This window comes from Micropterus salmoides, unplaced genomic scaffold (genome assembly GCF_014851395.1).
Source record: "Micropterus salmoides isolate LMB-PRFRI ecotype aquatic unplaced genomic scaffold, ASM1485139v1 Ms_hic_scaffold_1085, whole genome shotgun sequence".
NCBI classification, from domain to species: domain Eukaryota; kingdom Metazoa; phylum Chordata; class Actinopteri; order Centrarchiformes; family Centrarchidae; genus Micropterus; species Micropterus salmoides.
The window spans coordinates 19,774-32,371 of record NW_024040136.1 but is presented as its reverse complement, the minus strand read 5'-3'; the positions used below and the strand labels follow the sequence as shown (position 1 = coordinate 32,371).

At 42.0% G+C, this 12,598-nt stretch overlaps 1 protein-coding gene across 1 annotated transcript; it reads right to left on the bottom strand.

The window, feature by feature from the left end:
• Positions 1-401: 401 nt before the first annotated feature.
• On the bottom strand, positions 402-10,695 carry LOC119896824 (transcription factor Sp3-like). Its single transcript, XM_038710263.1, has 8 exons — positions 10,141-10,695; positions 9,338-9,568; positions 8,672-9,253; positions 7,653-7,850; positions 7,304-7,508; positions 6,990-7,179; positions 6,293-6,489; positions 402-2,271 (listed from the first exon to the last, which is right to left on the bottom strand). Exons 1-8 carry the CDS (start codon positions 10,207-10,209, stop codon positions 2,021-2,023), a joined length of 1,923 nt encoding a protein of 640 aa, XP_038566191.1. The 5' UTR covers positions 10,210-10,695; the 3' UTR covers positions 402-2,020.
• Positions 10,696-12,598: the final 1,903 nt, after the last annotated feature.

The window sequence follows — 12,598 nt, the reverse complement described above, 5'->3', positions numbered from 1 at the left end:
ACTGTAACAATGAACTTTAACATTAATGGTTTTAGACAACATCCAGTTTAAAATCAATTCAAATTAACACATTTGGAACATGGTGGGTTTAGTCAATGAAGGGCTACTGGAGTTCATCTGACAGGGCAGTGGGGATGTACATGCTGTATGTCTGAAAGAAAAGTGGAACCATTGCTCTACTGTACATGTAACGCATTAAATCCATCTTGTTGACACTGAAGAGAAATGTCACCTAGAAATCCACTGCTCAGACTTTTTCTTCCAGAGTACAGATTCTGAAACCCAAACTCGGATAAAAAAAAAAAATGCCCCAACGATACTTAAAAATAAGCTGTGGAACACATTACGATCATTCATATACATCTACCCTGATGCTGCCCTCCACACACAACACCTGTTACTGGAAGGTTTCAGACTTTTATTGTGATCCATTTGAAAAAAGGTTTTACAAAAGGTAACATTCATTTTTTACACCAATTCATTAAAAAAAATCATTTAATATAAGGTTTTGATACAACAAATTCAGTTAACTAGGTAATGGCTTCTATAAACAATGTGAAATAAGATAATATACATGTAAATGAATGCTACAAACATGAGGAGGAACTGAAGAATTAATTAAAATTTAAAAAAAAAAAAAAAAAGAGACAAACAATGGCATGATTGTTTTCCTTTTGACTTGAGTGACATCTGGCCAGAATTACCAACAGAGCCGTTATTGCAAAACGTATCCCACATCATCTGGTGTCCAACTGGAATGTTCGATGACAAAAAAACACACTCGAGGGGCTTACAGATTTGTTGCATCCGTTTCTCAGTTCTCCTTGCCATGTACGTAGTTTACAATGACAATGAAGAGCCCTGCAGGAGGTGACCCCCCCCCACACACACTTTAAAATCTATGATCACCGCCATGTGGCTTCGATTTAGACACCCAGATCGGCGAAGACACACAGACAACTTAAACACAATGTGAATTTACAACAAAAATATGCAAACAAAGAAAGAAAATTAAAGACATGTTTTTGACGTGGACAAGCACAGCGGACGGTGTGCTCGTGAGGACAGATGAGACATTCTGTTCAGACTGAAGCTGGAAGAAGTTGCCTTTTTCCCCCCAGTGGCATGCATCTATCAACCTCCCTCATGGTGGAAAACACCATAACTTCAGGTCAGTTGACAGTGGCACTTGCGTCCTACTCTGACCACCAGCTGAACCTCTGCTTGAAGCAGCACAGCATGACATCTGCGTCAGTGTCAGTGACTGGGCAGCGACAGCTGCTGCAGATTTATTTAAAGAGAAGTTTAACATTTTGGGAAATACGCCTATTTGTTTTTGTTTTGATACCACTCACATGTCTGCACATGAGAGTGGTATCAATCTTCCCATCCAAACTCTTAGCAAGAAAGCAAATTTCCGTAAATGTTGAAGTACTCCTCTAAAAACACAAGCATTCTTTCATGGCGGCAGCAGTTCAACGGTTCAGCGAGGATGTAGCGCTGCTTCAAACAGACTGCTCGGTTTTGTCAATAATCCCAGAGGGGTTCACTTTTCTCTCTTTCAGAAACTCCTCATCATTATCACCACCATCATCTCCATTTCACAAACACATTTATCTCCGTTACAGTTACATCATCTGCAAAGCTTAAAAAAAAAACACATGCACCTCCAGCATTTTATACAAGAGTATGATACAAAATAAGGCATTTCTTCGTGTTGAGTATTCACGTGGTGTTAATACATGTTGTGGTGTGTGTGTGTATGTGTGTGTGTGTGTGTATGTGTGTGTATAGCAACCACATTTTAATGTTTTTTTGCCCGCCTATAAAAAGACTGCAAAAAACAAACAAAGTCATGATAACTCTTACTTAAAATATATATATTTGTCATATATATTTACGTATATATTCATATATAAAAAACAAACAAAAAAAAAAGGTAAGAGGGAAAAAGAGAAAAGCCCAAGAGGTCCCTGTGATAGGCCAGTTCTCAAAAAACCACCTCACCCCATTCGTCACCTCATTCCATGACCTCACCGTGCGCCACCGTGACCAGCTGTAAAGGGATCTCCTGATTAGCTACGAGGTCATGGGCGGTGGTGGTTTGGAGGATGAGCGTGGTGCCGTCGGCAGTGATGACGGCGTCGGTGGTGGGCGGAGGCGTGGAGGGAACCCCGCCTTTTTTATTCTGGTGAGTCTTTATGTGCTTGGCCAGGTGGTCGCTTCGCATGAACCTCTTGGAGCACTCATTGCACACAAACTTCTTCTCTCCTGTGGGATCAGCGAAGCACAAACTTCAGACAGTGTACGGGGTGCTAATAAAACCTAAAAACTGGTTACCACCATAGCCAGAATAAAAGAAGTGGACGTAGTCATAGTGACGTCACCCATTGCCAACCTCGAGTTTGGCATTTTGGCCATCACCATTGTGGTTTTTTGCAACCAGGCACCGGTTACCTGGTTCAAACCACCCTCTCGTGATTTAGACAAGGGTGGCACTAGCTAGCTTGGTTAGCAAGGTGCATACATAATTCACGTTAACTGTGATATTAACAGGGATGCTAATTTTGGCTAGCGATAAACAAAATGCACTTAGCTGAAAAATTAACAGCCAACTCCTCCTAGGCTTTTTCAACAGCACTGGCCAAATTTACACAGTGAAGTTGACAGGAGTTGCCTCTATCCTGATTGACCGGTTGCTATGGTAGTGACTTACAAGGTAGCCCCACCCTAAAGCATACCCTGCTTTATCATCTATAGATGCTGGTCATATAATTAGAAAGTTGATCTATTTCAGTAATTCCATTCAAAAAGTGAAACTTGTATAATGTATACATTCATTCCACACAGACTGATATATTCAAGTGTTCATTCCTTTAATTTTGATAATTATAACTGACAACTAATGAAAACCCCCAAAATCAGTATCTCAGAAAATTAGAATATGGTGAAAAGGTTCAATATTGAAGAAACCTGGTGCCACACTCTAATCAGCTAATTAACTCAAAACACCTGCAAAAGCCTTTAAATGGTCTCTCAGTCTAGTTCTGTAGGCTACACAATCATGGGGAAGACTGCTGACTTGACAGCTGTCCAGAAGACGACTATTGACACCTTGCACAAGGAGGGCAAGACACAAAAGGTCATTGCTAAAGAGGCTGGCTGTTCACAGAGCTCTGTGTCCAAGCACATTAATAGAGAGGCGAAGGGAAGGAAAAGATGTGGTAGAAAAAAGTGTACAAGCAATAGGGATAACCGCAACCTGGAGAGGATTGTGAAACAAAACCCATTCAAAAATGTGGGGGAGATTTACAAAGAGTGGACTGCAGCTGGAGTCAGTGCTTCAAGAACCACCACGCTCAGACGTATGCAAGACATGGGTTTCAGCTGTCGCATTCCTTGTGTCAAGCCACTCTTGAACAAGACATAGCGTCAGAAGCGTCTCGCCTGGGCTAATGACAAAAAGGACTGGACTGCTGCTGAGTGGTCCAAAGTTATGTTCTCTGATGAAAGTAAATTTTGCATTTCCTTAGGAAATCAAGGTCCCAGAGTCTGGAGAAAGAGAGGAGAGTCACATAATCCACGTTGCTTGAAGTCCAGTGTAAATTTTCCACAGTCAGTGATGGTTTGGGGTGCCATGTCATCTGCTGGTGTTGGTCCACTGTGTTTTCTGAGGTCCAAGGTCAACGCAGCCGTCTACCAGGAAGTTTTAGAGCACTTCATGCTTCCTGCTGCTGACCAACTTTATGGAGATGCAGGTTTCATTTTCCAACAGGACTTGGCACCTGCACACAGTGCCAAAGCTACCAGTACCTGGTTTAAGGACCATGGTATCCCTGTTCTTTATTGGCCAGCAAACTCACCTGACCTTAACCCTATAGAAAATCTATGGGGTATTGTGAAGAGGAAGATACGATGCGCTAGACCCAACATTGCAGAAGAGCTGAAGGCCACTATCAGAGCAACCTGGGCTCTCATAACAACTGAGCAGCGCCACAGATTGATCGACTCCATGCCACGCTGCATTGCTGCAGTAATTCAGGCAAAAGGGGCCCCAACTAAGTATTGAGTGCTGTACATGCTCATACTTTTCAGTTGTATTGGTCTTAAGTAATATTCGAATATACTGAATTTGGGATTTTCATTAGTTGTCAGTTTTAATCATCACAATTAAATTAAATAAACATTTGAAATGTATCAGTCTGTGTGGAATGAATGTATACATTATAGAAGTTTCACTTTTTGAATGGAATTACTGAAATAAATTAACTTTTTGATGATATTCTAATTATATGACCAGCACCTGATTTTCCTCTAAATGTCACCATAATTTACAAATAAACATGCTGTGAAGAAGCATGATGTCTTGAAGAAAACATGAAACTAGCGACTGAGACTATAAACTCATTAGCAAAGTGTTTACTGTGGTAACAAATCAAATGATAAGTAGGCTCATTTTGCCATTAAGTCTAATGCAATCAGACTTCTCGCAACCAGTGAAGTCGCTCCCTGCTGGCTGTTAGAAAAAAAATGCAGGTTCAAGGCACTTCCTCATTGGCTTCACTTTACAGACCTGGAGGTTCCCACTTAGTTAACACACACACCATTTAATAGACAAAAGGTCCGGAACAAATTAACTTTGTTTCATTCCAGTGTATCGGTGTTGACCTCTACATTTATAAATGACATCATTTAATAATGATATCTACCTCAGATAACTCTAGTCAGTCAGACTATATTAAGAACATTAAAAGGACTCTAGTGATACAGTAGAGAGTTGTCGGGCTCAAACTATTGAATAATTACATTCAAAAAATTCAACAGCAACATGTGTTTGGATTATGCAGAGTAACCAGGACACTGTTTCTACAGACAATCCATTTTCTTCTTTGAGCTGCTTTACCAAAGAAATAGTCTCTGTGAAAACAGTTCACAGTTCTGAGGAAATAGTGAGGCGTTAAGTTTTTCTTTAAATGTGGGTGAACCAGCCTTTGTCAGAGTCCAACACTAACAAAGCCCTGACCGAAAATTATGAAAGACTCCGCAATAACAAGCTGAAAAACGTACAGTTAAATGTTTTCTAGATTGAACTCTACACCACAGCTCAACAAAAATCACTTAAGTCTGACACAGATATAATGTGCCTGTTAATTTACAACAAAGAACATAATCATTCGAGTACTGTTCGTTTATACAGTAACACTAAGTAGAGTGACAACAGGCGCCCAAGATTGTCTGAGGAAATAAGACCTAGAGTACATTTCAATCAGGATGTTTTCTTTAGCAGTTCTCCAAAGGAGATTTTCAATAAAAAGGGAAAAATCTAACTAAAGCTTCATTGATAAATCATACAGTTTAAGTATGAAAAAAATCCCCATCAGAGATCATCGGAGCCAAAAACAAATGTCTTGGAATCACTTATTAAATCTGAGGAACAACTAAACCCCCCAAAACATTTGTGCACTTCTTCCCACTTTACTGAATTTTCCCTGAAGAGACATTTGTCTTGCAGCCAGATGGAAGACAAAACTTTTGGATACACGATGAAATACATAAAACATGTATTGTACTGTACTCAATAAATGAGTAATATATTTCTGGTTACATTCTGTTAATAGACTGGTCATTTAATCAACTTTGCTTTTACTTTGCTTTTTAGCACCAAATCAAATACTTTAAATTAATGCTGCGTTTCTTGCTTGGATAATGTCAATATTACAGGCTGGTGACCACGTATTTATCTCCTTTGAAGTGATGGTTAGCTGTACACACACAGCCACACATCATGCTTAAATGCTGCTAGTTGTTGCCCTCATAAAACAGCCAGACGTAGCTGTATATCATTCAAACTGGCATCTGCTGGTGCACGTTTTCATTTTCTCACTTTCGAGATGATGCTTAATAGTTGTTATTGCTGAACATTGTGTGATCAGAAAGAATGGTGTGGACAGCTGCAGACAATCATCTACTGGGGACATGAAAATATTATATATCTGTTATGTTTTAACTGCAAAGTCAGGAACATCTAAGAACTAAATGTGTCCTTTTAAAGTTTGTATCATGGACAGAAAGCGATTATACAACATGTACAAACCTTTTCTTTGTTGTCAGTCTTCCAACATGAATGTACGTTACTCGTTGTCCACTTACAACTAGCTCCAAACATAAAAACTGTATTTTAACTGTACTATAAAAACAACTGGAAATAAAAACAGTACTTAAAATTAGACAGGCCTGACTGCATACCCATGTTAAGAGTTGATTTGAAAATGTGCATAGATTGTCGTCTCACCTGTGTGTGTCCTCCTGTGTCTTTGCAGCTCGTCGCTCCTAGTGAACCTCTTCCCGCAGAACATCCAGTTGCAGACGAATGGTCTCTCTCCGCTGTGCCAGCGCAAGTGAGCCCGGAGATGAGACGTCTTCCCATAAACCTTCCCGCAGCCAGCGATGTGGCAGATATGCTGCTTCTTCTTCCCCGTGCCTGAACCTCTGTGAAATGCCGGAAAAGTACAAAACTTAATAATGCAAAAAGCAGAATATTTGCAATCTAATGACACACACAGCTAGATAAAAGACAACAATGCAAATCTTTAATGACACATGAACAGGATTTAACACCAGCTTAACTACTTAAATACAGAATGTGTGTTATCTGGTTGCAACAGATAATTTCAAGTTAAGTTAAATTTTAAAACTATTAATGAGCGATAAAAGAGGAACTACTTTGGAGGTTTTGAGACATCAAGTCTTTGGTACAGCCATTGCAACATCTGGGTGTTGTAGTTGTATCACTCAGTGGACTCGCTAAAAATGTATTGTTTAAAATTTGTTGTATTGAAATTGTCTAGCTGCAAAAAAACTGGTTGGTCTATGGTTGAAATATCATTTCTAAGGGCATCGTTTAGTTTTTCTGAGTAAGTGGGAGAGTTTTAACTTTTCATAATGAGCTTAACTGGAATCGGTATGTGTGTATTTTTCCAGGGGCTCACCTTCCTCCAGACTCTTTGCAGTTGGGACAGGTGCAGGCTACTCTGCGGAGCCTCTTGCCCTCCCCGCCCTGCGTATCCATGTCCTCATCTCCCATCTGAACACGCAGGTTGTTCAGGTCGCTAGGGTTCAGTGTGGAGTCTCCACTCAGCTGCCACTCCTCAGAGTCCGGCTCCTCCTTTATCTGGATACCTGAAAGAACGAAAAGGAGAAACAGATTTAGGAGTGTTTTGACACGTGGATTTTAAGATTTGCTCATGCAAATTAAGAACAATGTGCAAGATGAGGGTGTACAATATGTGCAAGTGTCCCATACCAGCTGGACTGTTTGCGTCATCCCCTTGTGTGTACTGAACTCCACTTTGTGTTACAGAGTTCACTGTGACTGTCTGGAGGTTGGGCAGGCTGACCTGGCCTGACTGGCCTAGAGGGAGGGTCTGGACTGGGGCTAAAGTCAGCTGCTGGGCCTGCCCCTGCCCCTGCGGCAACTGGAGCCCCTGGAGTGACTGGACACCCTGAACCTACACAGAGGGATGGGATACATCTTAATAATATCTTTCACAACACAAGAACACAGCATGGTGTAATAATGTCTATAGGAAACTTCTGTAGACCACTCCGATACTTCCAAACATGAGGAAACCTACACACGCCTTATAGGTTACCTGGAAAGTCTGCCACTGGATCTGTCCAGTAGCTGTGACAGTTTGGGCCTGGATGAGGAAGGTCCCCGGGTTGACCAGCTGCACACTCTGTAGAGTCTGACCTGCATTCATGTCCTGACCCTGAGCCACCTGGGCCTGACTGTCACCAGACAGCTGCAGGATGGGCTGCGAGATAGTGGTGGCATTAGAGGATGAGACCTGCAGAGTAAGGAAACAGCAAAATAAATTACACACAAAGGCTGAGAAAGCAGCATTCACATCATGTTGCTATGTAGGGGGGTCCTGCTTTAACAGTACGGTGGATAGTTATCCTCCTCCTTTAATCGTGTAAATAAATTGCAAGCTAGAGCATTTCCCACAGGCTAAGAATGTAGTTGACCATGCAGGTGGGGAGCTCCGAACACTTTAGAGCTGGTTGAACAAAAGCATTGTATTCACAAGCCGACATTGGATTATGTGTGAGTATTTTTTTCCAATCTCTATGAATGCACCATTCTAGCAGTTCGCACTTTTAATTATAGTTATACAGAATATAAACAAACAAATCTACCTTGTGGGTCAGCCAAATAAATTCTGGGAAATTTGAGATACACTTAATGTCTTAAGTGTATCTCAAATTTAACAAGCGTAAAGTAATGTAATTCCAATGGGCTAAATACACATTAACAACACATAAAATGACACATGAAGTGCACTCTATTGTGGCCTGAAAGCAGTGTTTCCCAAACTTTTTGGCTTGTAAAAAAAACCAATATCTACTTAATACCCCTCATCATTAAGGCTTGGCATCATCTGAAATGTCAAGATACTAGTGCCAAAGCAATAGTTGTTATACTAATACTAAAATTATACTTTTTTGATAACTTTAAGGATTATCAGATTTTTTTCTTTAATTTTCCTTCATATTGTGACCCATACAATTTATCTTGGGACCCTTCTCAACCCTGGCTGTGAACAACTGCATTACAGCACACAGGCCTGACACACATATACATGACATGGTGTAAAAGACACCTGACCTGGATTTGCTGCAGGTGATTTTGGGAGTTGTAGTTCGTTGAGGAGGAGGGGTCGGACACGCCTGCAGACACGGCGGTTGCCTGGGTCAGAACCCCGGTGCCGTCGATGGTCTCGGGAAGATGGGAGGAGTTGGAGGAGGAAGTGGTGGTTGGCACGTAGAGTTCTTGGTTGCCGCCAGCGTCGCTCACCGCCACCAGCGACTGTTTGGTGCCAGTGTCCTGACCGCTCATGATCAGCTGACCTTCAGCTGTTACCCCTGTTGCAATGGGGACTGTATGCGCTCCGGTCAGCCCTAGAGATTCCAGATCCAAACTGTTTATAGGGACGAACGTTATGTTGCCGGGCAACCCTACGGGTACTGTGCTGGTGTATGCTGACCCCCCAGCCAGCGGGACGCCTTGGATTGACTGTACTTGCCCCGTCTGCGTCAAGAGGTCTGTGGTCGTTGTTGTGGCACAGCTGATTGAGATGCTGCCATGGCTGCCATCTTGGAGGAGCTGGATCTGCCCCGTGCCATCATCCAACCCTTGTGTTTGGAACCCCGCAAGCGTCCCATCTGCATTTTGGATTTGGGGGATGACCTGGAAGAAGGAGTGATAGCTTTGAGCACGATCGTCGCCTGAACAGAACACCTGTATCTTGAAAATGTTTCTGTCTCTTCTTACCTGATACTGAATGCCTGACAACCCATTGGCTGCAGCCTCATTCCCAGACGCTGTAACATAAATGGACTGGCTGGGAAGACTCCCAATAGGAAGCATGTACTGCCCGTTGGACGTGACAATCCCCGAGTTTGGAATGTGAAGGACTCCCTGGTCTTCCTTCCCAGTTGAGACAGGAGTTAACACCTCCCATCGGTCTGAACCAGTCAGCTGAATGGCCGACATATCTGTTGTCTGGGAGTAAAATTACAGACAGATAACACTTCATATCAAGTTTTAGATTAGATCACAAGAACGAGCCTGGCTATAGATTGGAATCAGTTATGGATTCAGAGATGGTGCTGATAATTCAGAGAGAGAGAAAGTCACGTAGGATTTGTGCAGATTCAAAGCAATAGAAGAGGCAGGAGCTCCATGCAACCACCAACACAGAGTGAAGATAACAGGCTCAGAAGAGGTCGAGAGCAGGGTGTGGGGGATGGGTGACTATTACAACACAATTGAACGCAACCGTTTTGACTATGGACGCTATCCCTACAATATTTTCACACCCCAACATCTTCCCAGCCCAAGGTAGACGGGCTATCTTTCAGCGAGCCGACCCAAGTGACTGACTTCAGTGTCCTACCCACTATGGGCGGGTTTTACAGGGGTAAAGTGGGTGGCCGTTATTGAGGGGAACACAGGAAGTGTACGGCTTTCACCCCATGCCATCAAAATTTTAAAACGTGTGAACTCCATGCTCTCAAAAACACAACCAGCAATCGAAAGCGAGCGAGAAAGACGAGCTAGAAAATGTCGGATACCTGTGTTTCCGCTGCGCCGCCGGGTTGCAGAAACTCGCTTTGACTGCTGTCCACGTCCGCGGACGCCATTTCTCCTTGTTTCAGAGGCTGCTCTGGCGCTAGCAGGGGGAGAGGGGGAAACTCAGCAAAACTCTATAATCTTCAACTCCTGCCTGCCAGAAAAGCCCGCAAAGCATCCCCACTCTCCAGTCCAAAAGGAGCCGACTGCGAAATTCAACTTTGCAGCGGAGATTCTGGGGCGATTTCGGCCCAGAATGACTGTTTACTTTGTCAACTCCGTGGCTAGCCAGCTAGCTCAGTTAGCTAACCATATCTAGCTAGTTAGCAGCAGAGCAAAAGATAAAAAAGACGCAGCTTGATTCGCTGTAGGTTGCACAAACTCACCGATTAGTTGCACGCTTCGATGCGCTAAGTGTTTACGTACCAATCATAGCGTGAATGGTAGTAACCGGGAGGATTATCTGATCAACTAAACTCCAAACATGATTATTTTATCAAAGGCGGGCTAGTGTTGATCGGGTGAATTCGGGTCGATTTTTTTCTATTTTGATTGACGGTGCGGGAAACACAAAAAGGTGGGACTAACAAGCTTGACCGTTGAATTTGCATCACATTACAGGACATCCCGCCCTTCTTCTCTAAGGCGATTGGATAAGCGCGGGGTTTGATGTACGTCACTGGCTAACCGGGATGTCAATCATTTTTTATAGGACGTGTGTTTCCTGTTTGTTGATGAGCGAGTGAGGAGATGGAATGCAGTTGGTGAATTGTGAACAGCGATATTTGGAAGACGGCGATACTTGTGTCGAAATTAAACACTTTATTTTATTATTTTAATGTAAAACAAGTCCTATATTCTAAAGCTTGGTTGTTGATTTAATGCAGTGCGTTTTCTTTTCGACATAACCCCGCAGTAGACGTGCGAAGAGTCCGTTTTTAAAGTTTTAGTTACTTACGTTTAGTTGGCCTCCATTAGTACAACCAGGCAGCTTTCAAAAAGCATAGCAGTTCTACATTAACTTGTAGCTGGTTACAATAGCTTAGTTTGTGTCCAGATTATCACACATTTAAGTCCTTGCAAGTTCTCTCAAATGCATGTCTTCACCAGTACTACCCAGTGTTTCAGCAGATATAGTAGTTTTGTAATTTATATGTTGAGAGAGTAACGTAATGTCTCTCAACAACCTGCGAAAAAACATCTCCTCCTAAAAAGTAATGAATGTAAGAACACGTTAACCTTTACGGCCTTCAACGCCCACTCTCGCATTGTGGATCTTTTGTCCATGGGACGAACAAATTATAAAAGTGTTCAGAATAATGGAAAGTTTGTGAAAATCCACAGTTTCATGAACACTGAGCAACCTTCATCTACTGATGGAGACACTGAGCTCCAACAAGTCAGTAGTCCTTGACAGGAGATTTTGTCAGCTGCTGTTTGGAGATGATCAAGGGTGAACTGTAAAGCTAGACATTTTAACAGTATCCTTACAGGTGCATCTCAGGAAATTAGACAACCGTGGAAAAGTTCATATTCTTCCGTTATTTAAGTCAAAAAGTGAAACTTTAATTTATTCTAGTTTCATTAAATAAATAGTTAAATATTTCATGCCTTTTTGATTTAATCTGGATGATTATAGCTTACAGCTCATGAAAATCAAAAATCCATATCTTAATATAGAATAAAGAATGTTTATTACAGAAGTGTCGGCCTTCTGAAAAGCTGAACAGTTCTGAAAAAGGTTCCTTTATGCACTCAGTACTTGGTCAGTGCTCCTTTTGCATGAATTACTTCATCAATGCAGTAAAGCAACCAGCCTGTGAGGTGTTATAGAAGCCCAGGTTGCTTTGAAAGCAGCGTTCAGGAGTGGCTAGACACTAGGAATGCGACACTTGTGGCTCATTTCCTGGACCCGTCTGTGCCTGGTGGATCCAGCCTCAGTCCACTCCTTGTGAAGCTCTTGAATCGGCATTGCTTGACAATCCCCTCAAGGCTGCAGCCATCCCTGTTGCTTGTGCACCTTTTCCTACCACACTTCAACCTTCCAGTCAGCTTTCCAAAAATATGCTTTGATACAACACTCTGCGAACAGCTGGCCCTTTCCGCACCGATCTTCTATGGCTTACCCTCCTTCTGAAGGGGGTCAGTAAGTGTCTTCTGGACAACTGTCAATTAAGAATTGATGATCGTGGTTGCGCGTCATCTAATATTTTGAGATGTGGATTTTTGGTTTCCATGAACTGTAAGCCATAATCATCAAGATTAAAAAGCCTAAAATATTTCACTTTATTTGTAACGAATCTAGAATATATCAAAGTTTCACATTTTGTATTACATTAACAACCACATGCATTGAAAAAGCTATTGTATCTGAATTACATAATGAATTCAACAATCAAATACACCATTGAATCTCACCCTATAAGTCATCTTGGATTTAAAAAAAAGTCCTTAAACTGT